At 37.7% G+C, this 27,128-nt stretch overlaps 1 protein-coding gene across 1 annotated transcript in view; it reads right to left on the bottom strand.

Moving 5' to 3' along the window:
- The window catches only part of cdh13 (cadherin 13, H-cadherin (heart)), a 344,517-nt gene that overhangs the window by 129,053 nt on the left and 188,336 nt on the right, over positions 1 to 27,128 (bottom strand). Inside the window, exon 7 of the mRNA XM_058388412.1 lies at positions 24,906 to 25,050. Within this exon, the coding sequence (XP_058244395.1) occupies positions 24,906 to 25,050 (145 nt within the window). The remainder of the gene's footprint in view (positions 1 to 24,905; positions 25,051 to 27,128) is intronic.

Raw genomic sequence — 27,128 nt, 5'->3', positions numbered from 1 at the left:
GTAAATGGATTATATTGAAAATGTACTTTTATGTGTGAGGGGTTTTTTTTTATTATTACCTCAGAATCACCTAAAAATCCACCATCCAGCTGAGATTTTGTGATTGCTGCTGCCGGCAACCATTTCCAACTGCTAAGCTGATAATATTATTATTCCCACTCTTACTCTGCTTAAACCTGAAACAGTTGAAATGCTTGTTTTCCTGTCCTTTTTAGGCTATATGTCCTTTATTGAACAATTACTTTGTTCAATGGAAATAAATGGAATATCGTGAGTAGGAAAAGAAACAATATCAAGCCTAGTCAAGAAAATGGCTACATTTTCTAGTCCAGGTTTAGCTGTCATGCATCCAAATAGGACAATCAGGCTTGAAACATGAAATCCAAATAATAAAAATAGGATTTTGAAAACTCGTACAATAGTGAAGGTTGGAAGAAAGAGACAAGGGACGAGGAAAATAGCATAAACTGTGGAGTAGGAGGTAGAGCGGGAGAAAGGCTCTGACTCAAGGAGATAAACAGTCTTGAATAAAAATTCAATTCCCACTTGTTGACCATGCACTCAGCTGCGATTTGAGGATGAGGGAGCTGGGCGTTTTTCCCAACATTTTCCAAGCATGTGATATGAACAACTTTGTCCAGCTGAATAAAAATGAGAGGATGGATCTTGTATAGTATTTCTTTATAAAATATATATAAATACATTCTAAATTATTTTCATGTTTTATTCATGGATTCATTTTTCAGCCATTAATTTGTTCCTTTATTTATTCATTCATACATTCATTCAATTATTCTATTCATTTGGTATTTTGTAGCTACTTACACGAAAGAAGGGTAGATAATTCATGTCACGTCTATGCAATTTTCACTTGTTTCTATATACAACAAATGCATCCATGCACACTGTGACATCTTTGTACTCAATTTATCAGTGCAGTGTGCATGGTTTGTGCCCTGGACGAGTGTGCTTGGCATGTTGATGCGAGTATTTCATTTTAAAGGGAACATTAATGGTTTTGGAGTCAGTGTTGTGCTCACAATACGGTTTTAAGAAACACGTCGGAGCTTTTGGGACGCTGACACGCTGTTTCCGTTCGCTCACGCTTGCAGATGAATGCCGCATGATTAAAGAACAAATCTGAGTATTACATACGGTGCTACAGACTTATTCACAGTGGCAAGCTATAATATAGTCCTGCCATGCCTGAAGAGCAATAATGTGCAGTCACAGGCACCCTTTCTTTCCAAGCATTCCAAGAAAAAAGATGTTACATTTTACAATTAATTAGACAAGCATCATTTCCCCCCTTGTGCTTAATAGTTATTGTGAAACCCAGTATGAAGGCACAGTCCAGTTTCTACAGCAACAGACTTGATCTTGCTAGTTGAACTAATTTTAATCAGTTTGAAATTGTTATTACCATTAAAATTATTTTTAAATTGTTACATTTGACACTATGTGGAGGCTGTTTGTAGACCTATTTAATGTCTTTTGGTTTTTAAAAGTGCCAAATTTGTTCACGATTTTCCACAACTACTTAATTTATAAATTTCTGAGTCAAACAAAGACCGATTTTATTTCACATTAATGACCTCAACACATTATCTATTTACAGAAAGGCTGCATCTCCTAGGATTAAAGGAATTCCTATGTAAAATGTGTACAGGTTGGCAGACCAAGTAATACCTACTGCAATTTTGAAATGATTTAGCCTGATATTTAACTGTGAAGAGAGTACTGTAATACCTACAAGGCCTAGGTCTCTATTGTGTTGTGGCACTTTGTGGAGTCATGTTCAGGGGCAGTGGTAGTTCAAGTGGGCTTTAGGTTGTTGATCAGAGGATCAGGGTTCAAGCCTCAGCACCACCAAGCTCTACTGTTGGGCAACTGAGCAAGGCCCTTAACCCTCCCTGCTCCAGGGGCTCTGTATCATAGCTGCCCTATACTCTGAACCCAACCTCCTCAGCTGGGATATGTGATGAAAAGAATTCCGTTGTAATGTATGTTTATATTTATTTACATTATACTTTTTCACCTTACTTCAACACAGAAGTCATTTTATCTAAATATTCACTAAATACAGACTTAACAGACTTCGTTATTTTAAATGTACATTTTCATACCGTGAAAATAATAAATAAAAATTCAGAAGTGACTGGATACTGGATTTTTTTATGGCATGACTTCTAGTTATATATTCTAGTTACATATTAGATGTATGTGTGTGTGTTGGTGTCTGTGTGTGGTTCATATTGTGTTCTTTTATATTATTTTTCAAAGAAAGATTTTGTTTGTATGTAAAACATGTAAAACAGCATGGAAAGATTCTACTGCTTTGCGTCTCTGATATCTAAAGACTTAAATTAATATATCATTTTCAAACTCGAGCATTCTTCTCTACCTTTTACCTGAGCCATTTTGAACAACACTACAAAAAAAGTATATATTGCTTTCTGTAGAGCTATTACTCCGAACAGAGTAGATGTAAAAATATGAGAAATATAAATTACCCCAATCTCTCACCAGATGCCTAGAGAACTGTAAATATGTCCTGTTTTAATAAAATCTTAAATTGAAACTGAATGCAGTAATACGCCTTTGGTATCAATCACTGCTATTGAAGCTGGCTACCATTTTTTACACATTTCTGTTCAGTGCATGAGCCATCAAAACAGTTTATACTCACAGTAAATATCATCCACATAAAAGTCTCAGACACATAAGAGACGTTCAGTTGTGCGAGGATGCATGAGAGCTTATAAAATGCAGAAAGAGAAACAGAACACACAGCGAAAGTTATCATGCAATACTGAGATGAGAGGGGGGGGGAGTTTTGCCACACAGCAGACTGGCCTGGATTTTTGTCTGGTGTACTCAGATGATGTATGAGGGGTTCTTACACAACACTCCACTTTCTTTTAACCTAAACTCCACTATTTACCGAATCTGTGCTGTATGTGTGGCTACAACAGTCATTTTGAGACATCCTACTGTACAAAAGTATATATAAATAATAAATAATAATAATAAAAAAAAGAAACACGCTTATTTCAAATAGAGGGCTGAAGGTTTTGTGGTATCATAATTTTCTTTGGTTATGTCTTTTGTTGCTTTGGAAAGATGGAAAGTTAAATACACAAAAAAAATACACAGCCACACAAACTGGTCCCTTTGTAGTTTCTGAAAACTCTTTGAACAAATAGACAAATTTATAGTATCATTTGCAAATACCTTTGAAAAGGGTATTTTCTATAAGAAAAGGTGCCATTATTGTTTACTGATGCAAATGCCTTTAGACTTCCATTATAAGTGTATTTTGAGCAAGCACATTTTCTGCTCTTTTCTCAATAATGAAAAAGGAATCCAAATGAGTGTTCCTGATTATTGCACATGTCCTAAATCTAAAACATTGCCCATTATTCCTTCAAGCAAACTAGTGAGTCTTTCTGGCACTAGAAAAGACCGAGATTTCATCAGACAACATGACCTTGTACTTGCTTTTAATGAATGCAATGATACTTTTTTTTGTTGTTGCCAAAATCACTCTAGCTTGCACTTGTCAGCTTATAATGTATGGGTTGGCTTTTCTCCTAGGAACAAACATTGTAGAAACACAAATATTAGCAGATATCTAAACAGCCCACATGCACTGCAGTCATAGTGCCACCAGCATTGTGGATAACCCCCTCGCATCCAACTGTCTGGCAAAAGTGTACAGAAGTATTCATGCCACTGCTACCAAACGATGCAACAGATTCTTCCCTGAGGCAGTCAAACTACTCAATACACTGCAGCCCTCAAACACACACCTGGACTAATCAAGACCCTTCCGCCATCCAACATCCACAATCCACTGCACACCTGCAGTTTAAATTCGCACCATTATCTCATGAACTATATAAAGCATGCAGAGACAATGATAACATGCTTCTATGGGATCGTTTTTACTCTCAGTCCTGCTTTTTCTTGCAACAGGGATGGTTACAGACCGCACTGCAAAAAATGGCATCCTAGCAAGTTAAAAGATCTTGAATATCGTCTGAACAATATAGTATGTTTTACTTAATTCAAGCTTAAAAAAGTCTTGTTGCATTGGCAGATAATTTTCCTAATTTTAAGTACTTAGTTCTAAAAAAGTTCAATTATCTGCCAATACAACGAAGCTATTTCTTCTCTATAACTCCAACTGTTAATACAAGTTTTAGATACAGAACTCAAGTTTATACATTTTCGAAAAATAAACATAAAGTAATACAATTTCTTCAGTACTTCTGAGTTGAAAAAGGTTATCTTCAATAAGTTTACTCATGCTTTTAAAGCAGCGGGTGAACTTTCATTTCTAAGTTTAACCATCTGGAAATGTCTTACAGCACCTTGTAGGTGATTTGACTATATTCAAGATATTTTCACTTTGCTAAGATGTAATTTTTTGCACTGTTATTTAGACATATAGTGCAAAACTGCACAGTCCTGCTCAATGCTTCTTTAGCTAGGTTATATAAATCCATCCAATACTGATACAATATATTGTCCTGTTAAGTTAGCTGTTTTGTGTCATTTTTTCACTGTGTATTTTGCACAGTACAATAGAGGAATGCAAATAAAGCCTGCTTCACTTGACACTTGAATAGAAAACTCTGTTAGAATATTTATTCAAATACTGAATATGTAATCCTGTACTGTGTACTGTACAAATGCTGCTCAGCAAATCATTAAACAATGATAGAACATTACGTGTGGAGTAACTCTTAAGGCAATAGGACAATAAGGGCTTAATATAAACAGAGTCTACAGAGGGATGTGTCTTTCAAACAAGCAAAATAACAAGAGTCCATTTGTGTGTTTTGCTTAATGAATATGCACTTTGGAGTGTTTCTTCCTAATGGTGGTATGGTCTATGCAAATAGATTCACTTTGCACCAGCAGTGTGTTTGACAAAGCCTTTGGGAATGCTGATTGTACTGTAAAAAGGGCAGGTATTAAATTTGACCCTTAATGAGTCTGTTTTTGTTTTTTTCTTTTCCAGTTGAAGACAAAAAAAAACTTAAGTCTTAATAATATTGAGAATGGATTTACAAGGTGAAGGGAAAAATATAATGACCAATATTCTTAAATTTCTGCCGTATTATTACAAACTAAAAATTTGCCATATGTTAAATAGACTGGATTAGATTTCACCTGAGAATTTAGTCACATAATTATTATAAAAAGAAGACACATCCATGTCCACATTCCTTTATTTTATTGTTATGTAAAACAACAATTTCTTTATTATTATTATTATTATTATTATTATTATGATTATTTAATTTTTTTATTTAATTAATTTTATTTTTTATTTTTTTTATTGCACCAGGTATTTTGTGTTCCCATGTAGTGACTTTTCGAAATACATAGAAATGAATGGAAACAAATTTTTAGATGGTCATGCAGACCAAAACATACATGCTACAGGCATGAACCATGGACAGTTCTGTAGTACTTCCTCCCTCTACTCAGGCATGAGACAAAAGCCTAATGTTGGCTAATTATGGCACACATTTTTATTTTTGAGCCCGTATCTCGAGAACAGTTGGGCCAAAATAATTAATTCCCTCAACAATTGTGAAAAAAAGTGAAATATGCCAAATCAATTCTAATAGGACAAACTGTAAGTCATGGAAATATCTAAAACTGATAAATATTTTTACAGACTCAAACAAAACCCATTCATGAAAAGTTCCTTGGCATGTGTGTCAAGTTGTATACATGGTCATGAACAGAAACAGGACTTCCTGGTAATCAGTAGTAGTCTTGTTTAGGGTAAAATGGTTGCTTAAAAGCATGTCCATCATTGGCCAATCAGCTTTCAGCAGCCATTTGATATGGTTACTCATGAGCAATTGTCACAATACTTGAATGGTCACCAGACTAGTAGATCCTTTGCCACTTTAATTAGGTAAGTAAAAAATAGGTAACACACAATTAAAGCTGAGAATATCCATGAACATATGAAAGTTTAAAATTTTTCAATTATGTTTTGCTGTTTAACAGCTAGAAATAACAATCTCTGATTCTTTGGCCATTTGCTTTGTGACACCTGCAAGTGCTGCAGAAACTTCACTATCTACTTTTAAATGGATATCATATATTAAGGATATTTTGTAGTACATTTGAGATCCAAATTTGCAGTAACAAAAACAAACAGCAAACATGAACACTAATTTCCATATTGCTTCCTCCCCATGCTCTGACATAATTCACACGGTTCTTCTTTGTAAACAACTCTCACTTAATACACATGCCATTTCTCTGACTGCATATGTAAATTAGTCCCCTTTATTTGGCATGTTACTGAATGAGGGCTTAGTTAGTTAGTGAAGTGCTTTATTTTGGTATGTCAGGGTCCTTCTCGCAATCAAAAAAAAAGATACCCACCTGTTTTGGTGGGCTAAAGCAGCCTTGTGTCTAAGTACTTTTGATTACATGAAGAGCTCTTAAGCTTGCACTGACATGTCAGCCTTACTTTCCGTCTCACGTTGGGCACAGCCTCCCTCCCACTCCCACACCCACACTCCATGGCCTTTGCAGTTTGTGGCAAAACACCTCTGCAGAACTTCTCACAAGATCTGTTCTTCACTGCAGAGCCATTACACATCCTGGGGGTGAACTGCAACAGCCTATTAAGTAAACAGAAATAGATGCTAATGCAAAAGTTTGGAAGTTGTGTAAAAAGTTTGAGAATATGGAAATAATAGTTTAGCGGGTCTCTCTGACTACAGGTGCCATGGCAACCAAGAGTCAAGGGAAATGTCCTATTTTAGTATTTTGGTTATGTAGCTTTCTTTGATCATAGAGATAATTTTCTTTTAAAGTGTCTGTCTGACTTTTTTTTTCTAAATATGACGAAATAATTAGACAATGAGCATCATCATAAATAGGAATATCTACAGGGTTGTATAAAAGCACTCTAGAAGAATGTTTTTCCATTAAAGAAAAAAAAAAATGATGAAAGTCCTGACAAATAACAACATCCTGCTTTGGAAATTCCACAGACAACCTTCTGTTTCTTTGTCCTCGCTCTGCATTGTATGACTTGATTTCCCCTGATGATGCAACCTGAAGAAAGTGTAAAAGTGCACATGAAAATTGCTCTACATCCCTGACAGATTCCGATTTTTGCCAAGCGATGATGTATATTGTCTAAACAGCTGGCCCGGCTGATTAACACGGTCAGGAACAGGACAGTGAAGATCTCTACAGGGAGCAAACCTCATGATTTATGTCTACGTTTGTTTGAGGCATTGAGATTAGTTGGGCTGTGCAGGTAAACGACACAGCACTGCTCCTAGCACTCCTGATCCTGCTCATCACTTATCAAGATTGTAATGAGCTGAATCAGGTGTGCTGAGAGAAAGGTAATCTCATAATTGTACAGGTCAGCTGAGAAGCAATGAAGTAGAAGTATTACTGAGACAGTGCCAAAGCGCAGTGTACCAAGTGCTCAATTACAGCCTTCAGTCAAGGTCAAAAGAGACACAGACAGAACTTCATTTATAAACCAAGAGGCATGGATTCTCCTTTAACTTTGAACTTTCTTTGATGGCAACATGCTTGACTGAGTTCACTTCTAATATTTGTCCATTATAACCATGCTATCGCACTGTGTAACAGATGTATTTGATCAGAGAATAGTGTCAACCCTGAAGTTACAGTAAAGCCCTGAGCCAGAAACGTTCAGCAACCATAAAAACCATACTACATGGTTTAGCATCAGGGTCTATGCAGGATTGTGTCTTTCAAATTGTGAAAAGTCTTTGCTAAGTTTGCTTTAACAAATATGCATTGTGGGGCATTTCTGTATAAAAGTGCTACGTACAAGTCAATGTTTTCCCAAAGATATTCATTTATACCACAGCTGGGTCAGATGCTCAAATCTGTTTAGTCAGATGGCGTGACTCAATGCCTGGAAAGTAGTTCTAGCTGTAACATGAGTGACAGATTAATATTAATGCACAAGTTATTGTTTCTATGGTACCAGCACATACACTGTGACTTGCTAGGCAGATGTCTCACATAATCTAAGGCTAATAATAAATAGATTAACTGAAGTAACACCTATGATTGGTGATGTGGTGCTATTGTTTGTTAGGAGAAGACATTTATTTAACATTTAGGTAAAGCGTCTTGGTTGTAAGTGCTTTGTAATAGTCACAGCACAGCAAAAGTTGAGCAGAAAGTCTGGATAGAGGAGTTTATGCATTCTGTTTTCTTAAAAATGATGAGAGAGAGAGAGGGAGAAAGAGAGAGAGAGAGGGAGAGGGAGAGAGAGAGAGAGAGAGAGAGAGAGAGAGGGGCTGGTGAGGGAACGACTGTTTATTGCAGCTATAAAATAAGTGAGAACAGGAAGTAACATCTCTCTCAGACGTTCCACAACATTAAATCTAACTACAAACCATTAAACTGTGTGACATTTCTTACATTTATAAATTCAAATTATGAATTAAATGTGAAATAAAATCAAATCATATGTAATTTAATTAAAGCGCAAATTAAATGAAAATGTGGTTTGTTATTACTTACTTAACAACTACAGCATGAATCACTGAGCTTGAAAGTCCATTAGAATCGATAGACAGGTATGAGAGGATGAAAGGAAGCCTCTATTTGTCACATATACATTAAAGTGTAATAAACAAGAGAGTTAGGGGGTTTGCTCAAGGGTCCAAAAATGGAAGCTTGAACCCCTGACCTGAAAAATATATATATATATATTTTCTTTTCACCAGACATACCTTTACAATTCACTTTTCTTGGTCAGTTTTCTTGGTCACGTTTCTTTGGTCATAAAACGATTCCAAGATTTTTCAAATTGCTGACAATATTTCCATGCTGTTTCCTACTACATATCACAATTAACATATGTAACGCAGCATTTAAACAGAATGTGTAAAAAATTATATTGCATTAATATTGAACATTTTTCCACAAAGCTCACAGTGTTTAACTGGTGTTATACTGCAAGTTCTCCTTTCAGTTTGATGCCTCTGAAAGCCTCTTAGTGATCTGACCTGCCACATTTAAGAACATTAAGAAGACAGAGCACGTTCAAAATCTCATTCTCATATTGAAATCTGCCCCTACTTTCTACTTGACATAATTCACGCAATGATTCTTTGTAAATGAACTGCAATATGCCCCTTTTCTGCATGCACAATTTATACCACGGCAAAAATTATTTGGAATATTATTAAATCACAGCCTAAGTGGAATTTCTGTACTTAGCATTAATAAATGACAAAGACTACTGTGTGGATTAAATCAAACAAAAAGGAATCATCCATAAAATACCTGTTACTGAAAATAAATAGAAAGAAAAGGAATGTTTCTTTTACTTATCATGAAGTTAACTCTGTCGATTGTTGACTGTCTTTATCCCTATGTGTATTTAACCCCTGCAATTATAATCATTTGCAGTTACATGGTCAGATTGTCCTAGACTATAAGGTAAATGCAGAGGTTTACCTCTGAATGCAATTTGTCCTCTGCAAATGATCCAAAATGCAGCTGTGTGACTTGTTTTCAACCTGCCTAAGTTCTCCCACACCACCCCACTGCTTCACTCTCTCTATTGGCTTCCTGTAGCTGCACACATCAGATTCAAAACACTGATGCTTGCCTACAAAGTCAAGAATGGTCCAGCTCCCTCTTACCTCAAAGCTCTTATTACTCCTCGCACTGCATCACGCTCTCTCCGATCTACTAGCACTACTCTACTGGTCCCTCTGGGTAAGAAGTAGGTATACAACTAGACTCTTTTCTGAAAAGAGGACCGAGGTGGTGGAATCCCTTAGATGTCCAGACAGCTGAGTCACTGGCTGTAGGGATGAAGACCTCTTCCTGAAACACTTACACTAGCCCATATTTTCCCTGTTTGTTTTATGTATTGTTTTATGTATTTAAAAAAAAAAAAAAAAAACAATTCCTTCCAACACAGTTTTAAGGCTGATGGTATTGTAAGGCTGTGACCTATTGAACCAGTGTTGACGAATTCTTTTATAGAGACTTCAAAGCACTTTTGTACGTCGCTCTGGATAAGGGCGTCTGCCAAATGCCGTGAATGTAAATGTAAATGCAAGCTCAAAAAGAATGAAATTGAATTGAAAGAATGAATTTTTCAGATATATTAAATTTTTGTGACACAGCAGATATTTGGGGACCTTGTGGACGAGTCTGGAAAACACTGCCCTTAGGCACATCAAGGTTGTGAATAAATCTTGAGGAAAAGGCAAAGAAATGAAACAAAACATAATAATTGTGCTGCATTCGCTGCAAAGCTTGGCATGCTAGCAGTGCCTGACCCAGGACCAAGAGAAAAGTAGACTGGGGTCTCTATGGCACGCTTTAAGGGTCCTAATCTGAAAAAATATTCCATCATGTCATGCCCCAAAATTCATTCAGAGTGCACCAAAGTCAAGGCTGAGGCAGCATAAATCCCATCCTGAAGTTGCTGACACTTGGTTATGTATTATTCATTCACTTTTATCAAACCCTGAGATGTACGCTACTGGTTTAGAGTTGAATGGGAAGTGAAGCTCAGGAAAGTACATCACGGCTCAGCTGCCTCACTGTATAGTGCTCAGCTTACCACGGAGCTCTGCATCAAACAGAGGCGACATTTCACTTTCCTCAACTAAAAACAATTGCTCCTCTGATACATGCTGCTAATGTAAAAAAAAAAAAAAAATCTAAATGCTACCCACTTAGATTGCTTTTGTCACAGTTGAGACTGTCAGTCGAACTGAAAAATTGCATTTCCCCACATAAACTAACTCGTGCAAGGATTTTCACTTTCTCTCTGGAGAGCTGTCTGGAAATCACGTTTGACATTCAGAACTACGATGGTGGAAACTGTAAAAGGCTCACTAAGTAATTAAGAGGCTTTTTCACTTGTGTCTGGAACTGCAATGGCATACTTGTCATCCCCGTCCCCCCCAGGGGAACAAATAAACTTACACGCATCTTGACAAACGGAAGACGCAAAGGCAATTCAATGTTATTTAGTGAGAAACATTAGGGAAATACAGTTGTGGCAGGTCTCCACTTTTATTCTGGCTGATTGTGCCTTTGAGTGCTTTTTCAAAATTCGCCCTACCATCTGTTAAAGCAGCGGGGAAGATGTCATGAAATTAATAAATAAAAAATATTTTAAAAATTTACTTAAAAGTACTGACTTTGCTGTGCTGGGGTCCCATTGTGCAGCTCTCCTGCTTCATTTGTCATCAACTATTCAGAGTTTTGTACATATACACTCATCAGCCACTTTATTGGGAACACTTGCACACCTGTCCAATCAGCCAGTTATCATCAGCCAGAGCATAAAATCATCCAGATACAGGTCAAGAGCTCCAGTTAATTTTGCAATCTCAGTGACTATGGCATTGGTTGCTGGTGCCAGATGGGCTAGTTTGAATATTTCTGAAAATACAACAGTTTCTATACAGGAAAGTTTCTAGTTTCTGCACAGAAAATGATATGAAAAATAAAAAGCATGCAATGAGCATTAGTACTATGAGCGGAAATGGCCAGACTGGTTCACGCAAAGCTACACTACCTCCAATAACCACTCCTTACAGCCATGGTGAGCAGAAAAAAACATTGAGGAGGATGGACTACAATAGTAGAAGACTACACCAAATTCAACACCAAGGAGAGGAATCTGAGGTTACAGTGGTCACAGGCTGACCAAAACTGGAATGACGATTGGAAAAATTTTGCCTGCTGTTCTGGATCTCCATTTCTGCTGAACATGCAAATGGTATGGCCTGTATTTTCTCATCACTATTAATCCACTGACCCATTCTGTGTCAATTTAGCGTCATTCATGCTAGATTTCATTCTGTCTTTTCCTGGTTCCCAAGAACATGGGCTCATGCTTTTCTCTAACAATTCCCAGCATGTTAAAGCTCCACCATTCTGCAGCAGCTCTGTAGGTGGGCTTAACAGACAATTAATAAACTCCTTTTATAGCCTAATAAACAGAGGCAGAATGAAGACAGAGGAATTCTTACCAGGTCTGTTAGAAATGCTCTCAGCTGTGTTTGGATAGGTAATAAATAAAAACAAAGTGCCTATATACAGCTGTATAAATCATATAGGGGAAACATCTGTTGTCCAGGATACTTCCTTTTTAAGCTTGTATGATCCTGCCAAGAGGGTGGATTCATTCATTCATTCATTCATTCATTCAGCTTCAAAAACCACTTTATCCCTGCAGTGGATCTGGATCTCGGGTGGTCATTGGACATGGCATGGGAACACACCCTGAATGGAACGACAGTGCTCAGGACACCAAGCACATATTAATTTACACATAAGGGACTTCAGCATATCCAGTTCCATAGCCAAAGTTTTGAGAGGTGGACAGAAATTTTAAGAACCCAGAAGAAAGCCCACATGGACACAGGGAGAAAGTGCAAAACTCTACACAGACACTAACCCGATCTCAGGATCAAGCCCTGGAGCTGTGAAGTGACAACACTCCCCACTGCACCACCATGCATGGTGGATTTAACTTGCAGTAATAAAACCCTTCTCCATCATCCCTTAAGAAATCATCTCACATTCACGGGAAACTTCCATTTCAGATCAATACTCAATCAAAGTCGTCATACCCCAAGGAAAACATGCAGCATGCTTCAGGAGCCGAGCAATCCTATCCCATTCCTACAGCGGTGCACTCTCTAAAGCAAGACATGAAGCACTCATTTGGTTTATTTATGATAATTTCTTTGTTCAAACAAGCTGTGCTGATGTAATTTGAAATAAGTACTAGAAAGCAGCTGGTGGCATCGACCCTGAACAGTCTCCAATATGAGTTTGGTGATCATGCTTGTCTTCACACAACTGTACCATCCCATATACTGAGTGAGTAGTTTAAGACGGGAGGAAGTGTTAGCATGGATGAGAGGGACTGCAGAGGGAGTTGGAGGATCCATCAGTAGAAGGAGGGAAGGACTGAAAAACGATCTTGACAGCTATAGTTCTTTTTATGAAGCCTTTCTTTTAGCTGAGTGTCATATCTGACATCTGAACTGACACACAGAAACTGGAAGACTCTCAGCTTCGGAAATTTTAGGGGTTGACGGCAAGCCTAGGTCCTGATTCTATTTTCAGCTTGTTTGCTATAAAAAGAAGAAAAAAGCTAGATCAACTCCACAATTCTTTAGCACCGTTAGTGCTGTAAGATGCACTGAAAGCATGAATTAGTGTGAACTTGTGCAGTCATTTCTATATGTTCTCACTTCACTCTATCTCCAATATGATCTCACATTTCTTTTAATGCTCCAGAACTTCCTGGGGGAGTGCTTAATCATCCGTAGGTGGTGCCAGGCAGCCAGGAAAAAGCTGAGAGTGTGAAAACCTTAGCAAGCTTCAGTGGAGCGTTAAAGGCCTCCTTCCCCACAGCACAGGCCAGTTAAACCTCTGTACCTGTGGGAGACAGGATGCTTTATACCTCTTTCCTGACCTGCCATGCTGATGAAATTATGTACTACCTCACTTCAAAGTTAAGACCAGGCAATGGGAATTTTATCTCTCTAGAGTCTCCTGTTCTCTTTCCATTTCATCCAGAACATTTTAAGAGCCATCGCAGGGACTTTGGTCCACATTTAATCTAGTTATCTTGTCGGGGAACATTCCTGTGAAACAATAAGGGAGGATAATGTAAAGTGGAAAGTAGAGACTGTACAGAGACTTTTAAAAAGGTTCGGGGCATCAGAGACATGTGACATAGGGACTAAAAGGGACAGCCAGATAGGTTTCTCATTACACATCTCTCCACTTTTCACTTTTCTTCACTCTGGAAACAAGAAGGGGTAGGTTAATCGAGTACATGCTCAGCGCTCTGGTGGATACTGGGATAAGAAGAGAATAGAAAGTCTCTAATAGATTAGCAGCGCCTGTGTAGCGGAACCCCCGCAGGGAGTGACCCGCCGAAGGAGCGCTCACATCTAGCGCAGTGTGCTTGCTTGATTGTCGTCTGCTAGTCTTGGAGTCCCTCTGCCATTTGCTTTAGCACTCATCCAGGACCAGCAAAGAAAGAGGCAGAAAGTGAAAGAAGAAGGGAATAAGGGAGTCCATCTGAGTGGACAATAATGATGCAATTTAACTGTAAAGCGAAGAGGGCCACTCCACCAAACTCACTGATTTGATTTACATCTAAATAGTAAAATATATTCAGATGAAGAGGAATTTAGAGAGAATGGAATCCTAATCTAAAGAAGAGGGAGGATAAGCCAAATACTGTACATACTTTCAAAAGTGAAATATAGTTGCATGAATGGTTCAGTGCTTCATCAGATGTTATGTTCGGTGCAGTTGCCATGGCCACTTTTGAATCTTGATAAGAGTAGATGAGAATGTAAGCACATACTGAGGGTGTGAACAGACCCCCGGCTGTGCTGTAGTTTTCTTTCTGTCCTGAGTAACAGCCAGCCAGCTGTGTGTGTGTGTGTGTGTGTGTCTGATGGAGACATTTATGACATATGAGCACACTCAAGTACCAACAAGAAGCAACTACCTCCAGGTGAGAGTAATTCAGTTAACATCAAGTAGCACTCTGTTGTGCTGAAGCAACCGAGAGCTTTTATAATACAACAGAGGACTTTTATAATAGCAGAGGTGCCAATATTGCTAACAAGAAAGACGGAAAAAACAAGAATCTTTCCACAGAATACCCAGGGTATGTCAATGGGCAGAGTGGATCCATGCTAACAACATAAAGATCTGATTTTAGAAACTTACAAAAAAAAATTATAAAAGGAGGAATAGTTTTATTTATCAGCATAGATAGATAGATAGATAGATAGATAGATAGATAGATAGATAGATAGATAGATAGATAGATACTTTATTGATCCAGAAGGAAATGAAGGCATAGAAAATATGTAGAACATGCTAAATATAATTGTTTGGAAAAGTGTATTGTTTGGATGAAAAAAATGGCATCCAGTTCTAGCCTGTATATTTGGGCTTTTTGTAATGCATTTTATAGACGTTTTCTAATGCCCCTTCATTCCACATGGCAAAAGCTGTACAGTAAAACTAGAATAAACATTTTTCATAATGTGATGGAGGAATTAAGTACAAGCAATGAAGCTGGACACAAAACATTACTCCTAGGCAGGTTTAGAGCCTCCTGATGGTCCAGCAGCTGGATCTTATGCTCTTATTGCCATAGTCTGGGTTTGATACCCGGGCAGGGATCTAACTCAACCATTGAAGAGTTAACTCTCAGTGCTGGTTCAAAGCCAGGTAAAATGGGAGGGTTGCATCAGAAAGGGCATCGGGTGTAAAACCTATGCCAAATCAAAAAATATGCGGACCAAATGATCTGCTGTGGTGACCCAGAACAGGGAGCAGCTGAAACAACAACTCCTAGACAGGTTTAGAAATTAGATTTGAACAGTTTTTTTTATATAACTAGTCAAGCTGGTGCTTTTTTATTAGTTAGAAAGCCCAGTAAGGTGAGACAAAAAAATGTATCCAATTCTACCTGACAACCATACTGCTAATGATGCTAAATAGCTAACACCAGAGGCGACGCTCAGCTTAAAAGCTCATGAGAGTTTATTACGACGGGGAACTCCATTCTCAGAGCAGAAAATCGGAATGAGTTTTCCAGGTTTCATTATCAATGCTAGTTAGTACTGTTAGTAGCACATAATTTAGTAAATGATTCTAACTAGCTAACAGCAAAAGTGAAAAACACATTACACAATAAAACGTCTTATGAATCAATATGAGGCGAATTTCATGTGTTTATAGTGCTATAATTTGGTTGTCGAGCAGCAACAGGAGTTTAAAGCCATCTCCAGCAAAAACACTGCTTTCTCAAGTACACGGGAGTATTACGATTAGACAAAATGTTGCACTGGAGAAATGAAATGTAACAGCATGTTAGTAATTGTCAATACAATAAACAGACATCGGCGAAGAGGAGAGCAGGGCTACAGCACATTCATGCTTAGGATCCATCAAATTAACTAGTCTACAGCCTATACTATAATATTCTATAAAATACTTTTATGATCTAAAATCTAAGCCTTTTTAATCTAAATAACAAAGGTGGCTAATTCCCTGTCCTTAATAAAAAGCTTTCCACACTGCTTAAAAGTCATGATCATATCTGGTATCACTAACTCTTTCTGAACTTTGTGGCTGCAGGTTCTCGGTGTGCAGCTTTGTGTAGAAGACAGGAATGGGTTCAAGGAATTTAAAAAAATGATGTATTCTGACTAATCTAATCTATTATATTGATAAGAAGTTACTAACCAATGAGACCACAGTTCTGCTTTCTTGCTTACTACTGGCTCACATTATTTGTTTATGCTGCTATTCCCGAGAAAGGAGAAAATCCCCCATCTTGCAATGGGTTTAAAAAAAACTCATATACACTATAGCTAAAGTGTAGATGTTGAGAACTGAAACAAATAAGATCTTATCCCATGATCACATAACCCTATGGAAGTCTAGATTTTGTGCCCTGCAAATGAGCAAGATTTATACAACAACCAAAGCCAATCCAAAAAGATAAAAGATACGGCATTAAAGTAACCATAGCAGCCTGTCCATACTCAGATATTTCTCAGCACATGTGAAGGCCCTTAATTTAGCTAGCGGAGCTGGACTGAAGGACAGATAATGAGGCTTTGTTGGAGTGAAAGGCCATGCTGAGAGGAGAACAGGGGTCGGCATGTGAGAGCCGGGAAATCCTAGTGCACACAAAACGGCATTATGCTACAAATTACCTGCTGGTATTAGTGTCACCCACAGCCCAATCATTTTCTCGGCTGGATCAATCAGAGCTAGGGTCTAGCTGCCTCTCCTCTGGGGGCCTGTCCTGGCAATTAGCTATTGATTTTTTAGCCCTTTATTTTCTGAGGCTGAAGCTCCAGTCAGTTATGCAGCACAGAGTACAAGTTTTCACACACACACCACACACACACATTCACACCTGAACCAGGAGAGGGATCTTGTCAAAAGGCGAGGGAATGAAACAAAGGTTGCAGGCTGTGACCAGTCACCACAAGAAAGAAGATAAACTGTGGTTGAAGAAGCTGTGATTAAGGTCACTGCTACAAGGAGAAACACCTGAGCAACACCACTGCTGCAAGGTCATGTTAACACACTCCAATGTGTTATGTAAGTGTTTATTTACTCAAGCAATCATACAGGATATAATATGATGGTGCATTTTATAATACGGGGCATTATGGATAGGACTAATACATTTTTGTACGTAATTCATTCTTTCAGTCAAAGTCAAAGCTCCAAATATAGAATCTTGAGCAATCTTGCACATGCAATTACTGCTTCATCTGCCTCAGCCACAGATGCTTTACCCACTGACCATCTGATGCAATTTGTGCACTTAGCTAGCCACTATTATAAAGGAATATTTCCTTTTAAAAAATCTCAATGACTATCCCATCTTAATGTGTAGGGCTTTCCATGCATTTTTTTATCTCCCAATTTGGGAAAACCAGCAGAATTACCTGAGGTTTGCAGACAAACTTCTTAGCATGAAATATATAAACATCATAATATATTGCATCAATACATCAAGATACATAACTGTAATTCAGAATTTTCTCTATTTAATAAAGAAAATTGATCTTCCATTATAGATATAAGGACACAGATACTCTATAATGGGATGTCTCATGAAGCCAGGGACTTCACAGGAAGTTAACCATGCTTAAAATATGATATCTGTTGACTCTTCCATGAAACACATGGGGGATATTTCAATTACTTATTTACTGAATGAAACAAAACTGTTGGTCTGGACTCTGCAACCTTTCTGTGCTGACATCACAGTGTTTAGGATTTTAACAACCTTCTCTATACTTATGCTGCCTTTAATAACATATTTCGAGAAAACTGTATTTATTTAGTTAGACCAACTTTTATGTCACACCAAAAAAAAAAAAGAAAATTTTTTGTTTTTTTCGTCGGTCATGTTTATCAAATTGCCTCCTTCTGTGAAAGCCGGTCATGTTCTCTGCCATGTAAAGGGATTAAAAACTACCAGACTAGTTTCCATCTAGCAATAGATGAAAGTCTGGATTTTAAACAGATTCACTGCATATGTCTAAAATCACGTGCTCTAACAATACCTAGTGCAATCGATTCGGTAGCTACTGCTTGGCTCTTGATAGAGTACCTACTGAACAGTATGTGTGCTTAATATGAATTCAATCCAGACATTCTAAAAACCGCAACTGTTTTTTTTTTGTTTAAACCTTCAAAAAATTAATATTTACAGCAACCACAATTATCTAGAGCAATTTATATTGTATCTTACTTTATACAACTGAGTAGTTGAGGGTTAAGTGCCTTGCTCAAGGGCGCAGCAGAGGCAGCTTTGTGGTTTTGGGATTTAAGCTCACAACTTAACAATTAGTAGTTCTACTTCTTAACCACTGAGCTGCCATGTTGTTAAACAAGTATGGTTTAACCACAAGGAACAAGTTTTAATACCTACAGCACATACACTTTAAAAGTATTCTGCTTTTTGATTCTGACATCAGTCATGTTGCCTTACGGGACAGCACAGCGTCTATCGGTTCCATTCTGCAGACTCTCAACAGAAGCACTAGATCATCCAGGTATATCTTACCTATTGTTTAATGAACGCTGAGAAGTCGGGGATAATACTTGTCTGCTGTACTTCTATTCACCTACTGTACAGTAGGGTAGTAGGGATATTCAGTCACACCAAATTTCTTTAAAGACATATCATGAAGTTAACCAATAGAAAAGCCATGAGGTGGAAATAAACCAAACAAATAAGATATGTTTTCCAACAAAACTCCATGGTGGAGTTGGTTTGCGTGTTTTAATGGTAAATGTGAAGAATTTTAAAGTATGGGACAAATGATTATGATGGGTCATGTGACACGTGAGACATGTCTTCAAGGTGAAGTTGTTCATCACCTCATTCCACAGCAGTATGTGGGTCAGAAAGAATGGTAAGTAGCAGTAGGTCATTGCTTATTTGCTATGAAGGAAACGCACAATGGGGCCACTGCTGTCAGTCAGTGTTCAATATAATCTTCACCAAAGAAAAAAAAAATATAGTATTAAAATATAGCCTGGATTGAAGCAGAGAACTTGTGTAAACCTGCATTTGCTTTATTTAACCAAGCAGTTATAAAATCAAGGTGAAGTACATTTAAACTCTGCACACTGCTGATTTTCATTTAATTAGCCATTTTAACTTCATTGAGCTTAATTGCTCTGATCTCTGCTCTATTCTCTGAAATAGATAGCATATTCTAAACACATACAAATAAAGATATGAATAGTAAATACACTATTTACTGGTTTGCTTCAGTCTCCTATAAAAATCCAAAGTTTTTTATACAAACTGGCTGGCTTTTTTTTCTTCTGCCATTCCACATAGCCCACACAGACCAGACTGTACAAAGGGCAGCATACCTCTGCTTTATGTCATTCTACAACATTATTAAATGAGAATCATACAGCAATTCAACACAACCGTGACCCAGAAAAAAACTGGTTAGTGGAGATGAATGACTGAATATATAAATTAAAATGAAATGCTGCATGAAGGACTCCATTTTGACTAGCGACAGCACTGTGGCCTAGCTTTGTAGAAGATTCTCTTACTGGGATATAATAAAGCCTTAGTTCCCTGATTGAAAGACATAGTTTTGCAAAAGAAGCTAGTTTTGAAAAAGGTTATTTTGAATTAAAATGTCTTTTTTTTCTCTCCTGAAGTCCTGTTTCTGAGGGCATAGTGGCACGATTCACATTTACAGTTTCGACCACACCCACTTCTGGTTCAAATATGAATAAGTATATACCATTATATGTACATACCAAGCATTACCAGATAAAGCTAAAAAATAGTAGCAGTTTGGCAAAGTTGTTCTTTCCAATTCGTCATGCAGCAGCCACTGACTGATGAAGGTTTGGTCCTAGTAGACCCAATAGAGCACAGATTCAGTAAGGCCCCAAATGGAAGAAAAAACAAATCACTTAAAGCTTTTCAGTTTTACAGTCTCCCGTATTACCCCAGGGCACACAGAGGCGCTCACTCATTCTCAGTGGGACTTATGAAAAGATGTAGTAAAGCAGTGCCGATTCATCTTCCGTCCCCTCGGCACGGCTTTGAAAGCAGGAAGAAACCTGCTGTGCACATCTGCACCGAAGAAAAGCATCCATCTCACCAAGAAGAGACAAAGGCCAAGCACTACCCACATACCCACTGTGCACACCTGCACGCATAATACACAACACTTTCACACAAAGTGGGTGTATATTGCATTCACACTGTACACCTGTACAAGGGTGGATTGTCACAGAAAGACTTGAGCGCTTGAAGTTATTCTCTTGTGAGCAATGTGTTCATGTAAGTGGCTCTATTATGGAGCTCAAGAGTCAGAGATAATGATAAACAAGTTCTTAGAGGCATAGCTGTGTAAACTTACTCATTAGCTCATTGGATGCATATCTAATTTCTATATTCTAATTTCTAATTTCTTATAATGCATTATGGTTTCTTGCTTTCTTTTAAAAGATCTATGAGGAGTTGAAAAGGATAAAATAATTTTCTTTGGTTTTGTGGATTCTCTCTTGTCATTATTTTCCACTGTAATGACAGGAAGAGCAGGCTATATGAGTGTAAGTAATGATTTTATATGATAATAATCTGTGCCATTATTTGCTGCCACAGTGGAGAGACATCACATAATGTGTTGCTGGAGAGGTAGATGCCTCCCCACAGATGTTACTGAGTGTAATTTGGACAAAATGATATAAAATAAATATTTTAAAAAACTTTTTTTTTTTAAATATTGTAGGAGAGAATACACATGCATATATGAGAGTGGTACAGTAGTTCAATGGATAACACTGCTGCCTTGCAGCTCAAGGGTCACTGGTTTGAGCCCAAGCTCAGGTTACTGTCTGTGTGGTTTCCTTCCACCTTGCAAAAACATGCAAAGTATATTTCCAGCTCATGCCCTGTGTACACACAGTGATATTGAAACACTGACAAAACGCAGCTGTTATCAAGATGTTAGCACCAGATCCTTTAAGTCCTGTAAGTTGCGAGTTGGGCCTTCCATGGATCAGAATTCTTCGTCCAGCACATCCCAGAGATGCTCGATTGGATTGAGATCTGGGGAATTTGGAGGCCAAGTCAACACCTCATTCTCATTGTTGCGCTCATCAAACCATTCCTGAAGCATTTTTGATATGTGACACAGGGCATTATCCTGCTGAAAGAGGCCACAGCCATCAGGGAATACCGTTTCCATTAAAGGGTGTATATGGTCTGCAACAGTGCTTAGGTAGGTGGTACGTGTCAAAGTAACATCAGACCACATGAGCCAGCTTTTGCTCCCCACGTGCATCAGTGAGCCTTGGCCACCCATGACCCTTTCACCAGTTCACCACATTTTTCCTTGGACCACTTTTGATAGATACTGACCACTGCAGACCGGGAACACCCCACAACCCGCTGCAGTTTTGGAAATGCTCTGATCCAGTCGTCTAGCCATCACAATTTGGACCTTATCAAACTCGCTCAAATCCTTACACTTGCGCATTTTCCCTGTTTCTAACACATCAACTTTGAGGACAAAATGTTCACTTGCTTATATTGCCTAATATATCACACCCACTAACAGGTGCCATGATGAGGAGATAATCATTGTTATTCACGTCACCTATCAGTGCTCTTAATGTTATACCATAACTGGTGAGAGAGAGAGACACATACAGAGAGAGAGAGAGAGAGAGAGAGAGAGATGCATAGCTAAGGTGATCCATTTCATTAAAGCCTGTCTGATAGATGGCTTGTCACATTGTCACATACATGCAAAATAGCATGGGAAATGTTAATTCATATGCTATGTTCTTTTAAAGTTAAACTGGAAGAGAAAAAGTTGTATTTATTACACACACACACACCTAATGCTATGCCTGCACTTACACTTAAGCCCTACTCTTAGCAACCTAAAAGACACCATTTGGCTCTTTGCAGTTTTTATAAAAGAGCAGTTTTTCTCATGGGGACCAGCCAAATGTTCCCACAAGGTCAAACTGTCAAACATTCTTATCCTTGTTGGGACACAAATACAGACATTACATACAGAGCAAGGCGTGGCTGAAGCCTGCAGAAGTGTCACAGGTCTGTGGGGGTTTAGCACCTCTCTGATTTCAGGCCGTGAACAGAGGGGAGGTTCGGTCATAACTTTATTAAGCCCTTAGGCCAAATTTCATTTTCTCCCATGGCTATTAGATAAATTACTTTTGCTTAACCAAGTTACTGAAGCTGTACAAGCAAGATGGAAGCATCCTGCTGTTACAGCTCTTACTTCATTTTGCTTTCCTGACTGCTGCAGTGCCAGTGACATTTCATTGGACTACATTTATCTCTGTTGTACACCAACTGGAAATAGTCCTAAGTGTTAAACTTAAACAGCATAAAAGCAGTGTATTATCTGTCAGTTTCAGACTGATGAGTGTTTGTTTGTAATAATTTGTCTGAAATATGTGTAGTGACCTGTAAAAAATAGATGTCGCTGTGGCTGTGGAAAACACAAAATTACCAACAATTTGGGTTTTGACCAAATGTCTTTCAATAATATATTCTGGCACCTCTATATTAAGAAAATATAAAATACCCAAAGCGGAAATCATTTTTAGTCTGCTTTTAAATCTTGTGTTGAAAGCCTGCTTGCAAAGATCATTTGGCATTAGGCAAAAACAGTCAGTCTGTCTAAAGATGTGTAAAACACATTTCTAGTTAAGTGACATTTGCTAATACAGTGATGTCACATTTGGATAAACTTGTTAAATAGTTAAACGGCTCTAGTGAAACAGTCATAAGTTTGCAAAAAATCAGTTTGTAAACAGATGCCGTCTGTCAAACTGTATCTTTACAGTATTAATGTGGCAGCAGGGGCATATTCAGTAGATAATATATGATGATTCTCATCTGTGCATTATTACTGATAAGCCACTTATGTGTGTACAGGACTTGAGCAGGCTGAAAGGATGCCGGTGTGTGATTACTCTTTTTCAGGTTTGTTTTTTCTCTGACCTTTTCTGACCTCACACACACACACACACCAGGTTCTTCTTATCAAAACAAATACCTCAGGTATTGAGACAGAGATTAATATGAAAAATGCTGATAATCAAAGTGAAAACTCATTTCCCATTTTATAAATGTTTATAAATTCATTAACTATATATAAAGAATTATAATGCATCATAATATAGACATGACAACATCATGACTATCTATAATATGTGATAAGATGCTGTAACGTTATCTCAGGTTGAACTACATGCAAAAGAGGAACATATTTCAGTTCAAGAAAGTCAAAGAAGCTTTTAGAGCTTTATACAATAGAAAATGTCAATTATAAACATTTTATAATAAATAATATAGTGTTATATTATATTATATTATATTATATTATATTATATTATATTATATTATATTATATTATATTATATTATATTATATTATATTATATTATATAAAGTTTTTTTCCAGCTATCACACTGCCACAGTGCCTCTTTACTGACACAGTGTCATTACGATGCAAGTCGTTTCCTTGAGCAACTTTCTGCAAACATTCATTCACAGTCAACACACACATCATACACCGAACGCTACAAAGCAATGATAGCTTAGTGAGAGAGTGAGACTAGAGACTACTGTGTGTATAAAACTCTTTGTGCGTGACAAACGTCACAGCAATGATTTGACGGTTTATGTGACAGCCACAAGAGAGAAGCCACAATACTCGTACAGGACATGAGAGGGTTTCCATTTCTATAGAGCAGGACAGCACAAATGTAGAGAAACTTTCATCCTTCAAGATTTGAGTGTGTACAAAAGCAGAACACAACAACAGTGCATCACAGGATTTAGAGATCCAACTACACAGATTAGATCATAACAGCTAGCTCACATCTACTGGCTTACTCAGTAAATGTGACAAGTCAATTTTATGGGTACAATAACATTACCCTCCTTAATTATAATGTTTCTGTTATAGTGAGGAAATTGCAGCATTTAATTATGTCCTCAGAGTAGTATAATACTGCATTTGTCATTACACCACTGGTGTAATTATTGTTTCAGTAGTCTTTAGCGTACTTTATACAGTTCGGGATGCAGCCCTGAATTCCCTCTGAATGTGTGTTGACTCACAGGCCTGAGAATAATCTGTGTAGTGGATAAAGGAATAGCATAACCCATATTGCAAAATGATCTTCTCTACTTATATTGTTGTAACATTTGTGCACACAGACATGGCAAGCTTTATATTGCATGTCAGCATATTGACTACACTATTTGCTATAACAATGTCAATTAATTGTTTCATCCTTTTTTCTTAAAAGTAAGCAGTGCTGGTTTATAAGATATATAGAGCTTGATTACATCCTCTAGTCTTCAAGTAGCCTACTATAGACATATATTCTAAGCCCTAGATTCTAAAGGGTGGCATCACAGTAATTGTCATGTGTGCTTGGACCCCTATGATTACTGCTTGTTCTCATCGTAATACAATAAGTGGTACTTTGGTTGAATTCTAATGCCTCAGCGTCCAGTGAGTGTGTAAACAAATAAAAACAACAGGAACAGGTTGTTCTGTCCCTTTTATGAAATAAAGGGAATTATCAAAATGACACTAAGATGGCAGCCAGTCTTCATGGCCTCTTTTACTTTGGCAAAAATCTATCCCTGGACTTTGCTACTTGAGTATTAAGCTTGGGCAGGTAGAGGGAATAATATCACCCCCCAGCCCCCACCTGCATCACGAAAGAGAGAGAAATAAAGAAAAGAAGAGAGAAAGGCTTCACACCTGTAGGGGAGCCCTCTAGAACCTCTCCAGAATAGCGAGTCTCCCTGAAGATGGGTCTGTTGTCATTCTGGTCAATCACAAACACGTCCAGATCCACAGGTCCCTCCACTAGCCTCCCAGTCATGTCTGTGGTTGACACTTGTAGCTGAGAGAGAGAGAGAGAGAGAGAGAGAGAGAGAGAGAGAGAGAGAGAGAGAGAGAAAGCAGGTTCAAGTGTTAAAATGAACTGTTGTCTCATTTTACTACTGGTAACTGTAGTCAAGGTGAATAATGTTCCCCTTTAGTCATATACAGGGGTTATTCAATGGGGACAAGTAGTAAAAATGTAATATCAATGAGAACTGCATATGATATAGTGTAATATTGGACCTCAGACTACTGTTAGAAACTTGAGGGCATTTTCAACCATATTTTCTCTATATTCCCTGTATGTTCTATTTTATTTTATTGTATCTTATTTGTGCCTTATTTTTTATTCTTTTACCTTATTTTTATTGTTTTACCTTAGTGTTAATTGGCTCTGTTTTTATATCAAGGACAGTCATAAAAAGCATTTCACTACATGTTGTACTGTGTATGATTTTGTATTTGACAAATAAAATTTGAATTTCATCTTGAATTTTTATTTGATCCGAGACGCTTCATCTATTCAGCAAGTTGCCTTGAGTAGACATTTCAAAAGGACACAGAAAATCCAAAGAAATAATACTGTACAAACAAACCTCAATAGGCAACAATAAGGAAAGCAAAGCAATAAGAAAACTCAATAGACCAAACTAAGATACAAATGATTTCTTTACTGTCCCGTATACACATTTTACTCCCGAACAAGAATGATAATAAAGAGATGGACAGAGACAAAGCCCAATGACTGTAATTTACACACCAATTATGCCAGTGCCATTTATCTTGTCCTAACTTACAAGTGCAAAATATGAAAAAGAATGGTTCTATGGGAGCAAGGGACTAAAGCTAACCAGGAGGCATCTGTCCTATGGTGAGGGTAATCATTGTCTTTTGTTGACTGTGCTTGGCATTCATTATGAAGTGAGCTACAGACACAAGAGTGCTTGTCCCTAACTGCCACAGATCTGTTTTACAAGGCCTTATCTCCCTGAATGAAGGAGGAGGGAGTGGCTGAGAGATACAATGACAGAACACATTAGGGCTGTGCAAAGCAGGTCTTACATGCAGAAAAAATGGAGATAGGTGCTATTTAGCTTGTACTAATATTTAGCAGAGTGTCACTTCATAGCTTTGTACCAGCCAGGCTTTACTCTCAGCCAGAATTTCCTCAATATTTACACTGGAAAAGTTGCTTTTCTAGTTAGCCAATTTAAATTTTAATTATGAAATTTTCCAATGGGTAGTTCACACCTCTGGGGTTGCCATGTTAATAATGAGTAGAAGGGTCAGTGGCCAGACTACCACGATTAAACACAATTACCTGCTTTTAAGCATGAAAAAAGGAACAGAAAATAAGAACTGACGATGGAAAATAATGTTTTTCACCTATATATATATATAATGATGCCATGAAAGAAAAGAAAGAGACTTCTAACAGGAGCATATTTTCAGCATATTGCAGCATGCATGTTCCACGTGAGTCCTTCCACCTTGCAATAAATTATAAAACAGCACTTGATCCAACATACTCATTTATTTATATGTTTAAAATATTGAACCAAGTTACACAAGCGTTGAATATTGGCCTTGAGTGGAATATAAAAGTTGTGTTGAGTGTATTTACAACTAACAATATAAGTGTCAGCGTGACGGCGTGATTCAAACTGTGAAATTGATCCAATTGTCAGACACTGACGTTAGACTCAACACCCGCGTTTGCTTGAGCAGATATAAATCCAAGATCAGAACTGCACGTAACTGATACACTTTGTTTTACTCACTCAAATCCTTCATCCTGACTTATAGTTATTTTAAACTCTAAACACAGCCCTCTGTGATTAAATCAGGTACATCTGTGACAAGTCTGCGCTACATTCCTCTACTGTGCTGTGTCTCGAGCTACAATATCAGCTTGTTAAGCCTTAGATGCATTCAAAAAGCTTCTCTTAATCCAGCTGTGGTGTTGAGACACATAGGAAATCTAGGTCATATGCATCAACCAAAATATCTACGAACCACTTCTGTGACAGCAAAAGAAGAAGACACTGAATGAAGCCAAATAGGGATGTGTTCGAAAAAGAAGCAAGAAATAGGAAA

This window comes from Hemibagrus wyckioides, linkage group LG04 (genome assembly GCF_019097595.1).
Source record: "Hemibagrus wyckioides isolate EC202008001 linkage group LG04, SWU_Hwy_1.0, whole genome shotgun sequence".
NCBI classification, from domain to species: domain Eukaryota; kingdom Metazoa; phylum Chordata; class Actinopteri; order Siluriformes; family Bagridae; genus Hemibagrus; species Hemibagrus wyckioides.
Note: the sequence above shows the minus strand (reverse complement) of the source record. Positions and strands in the feature narration are given on the sequence as shown.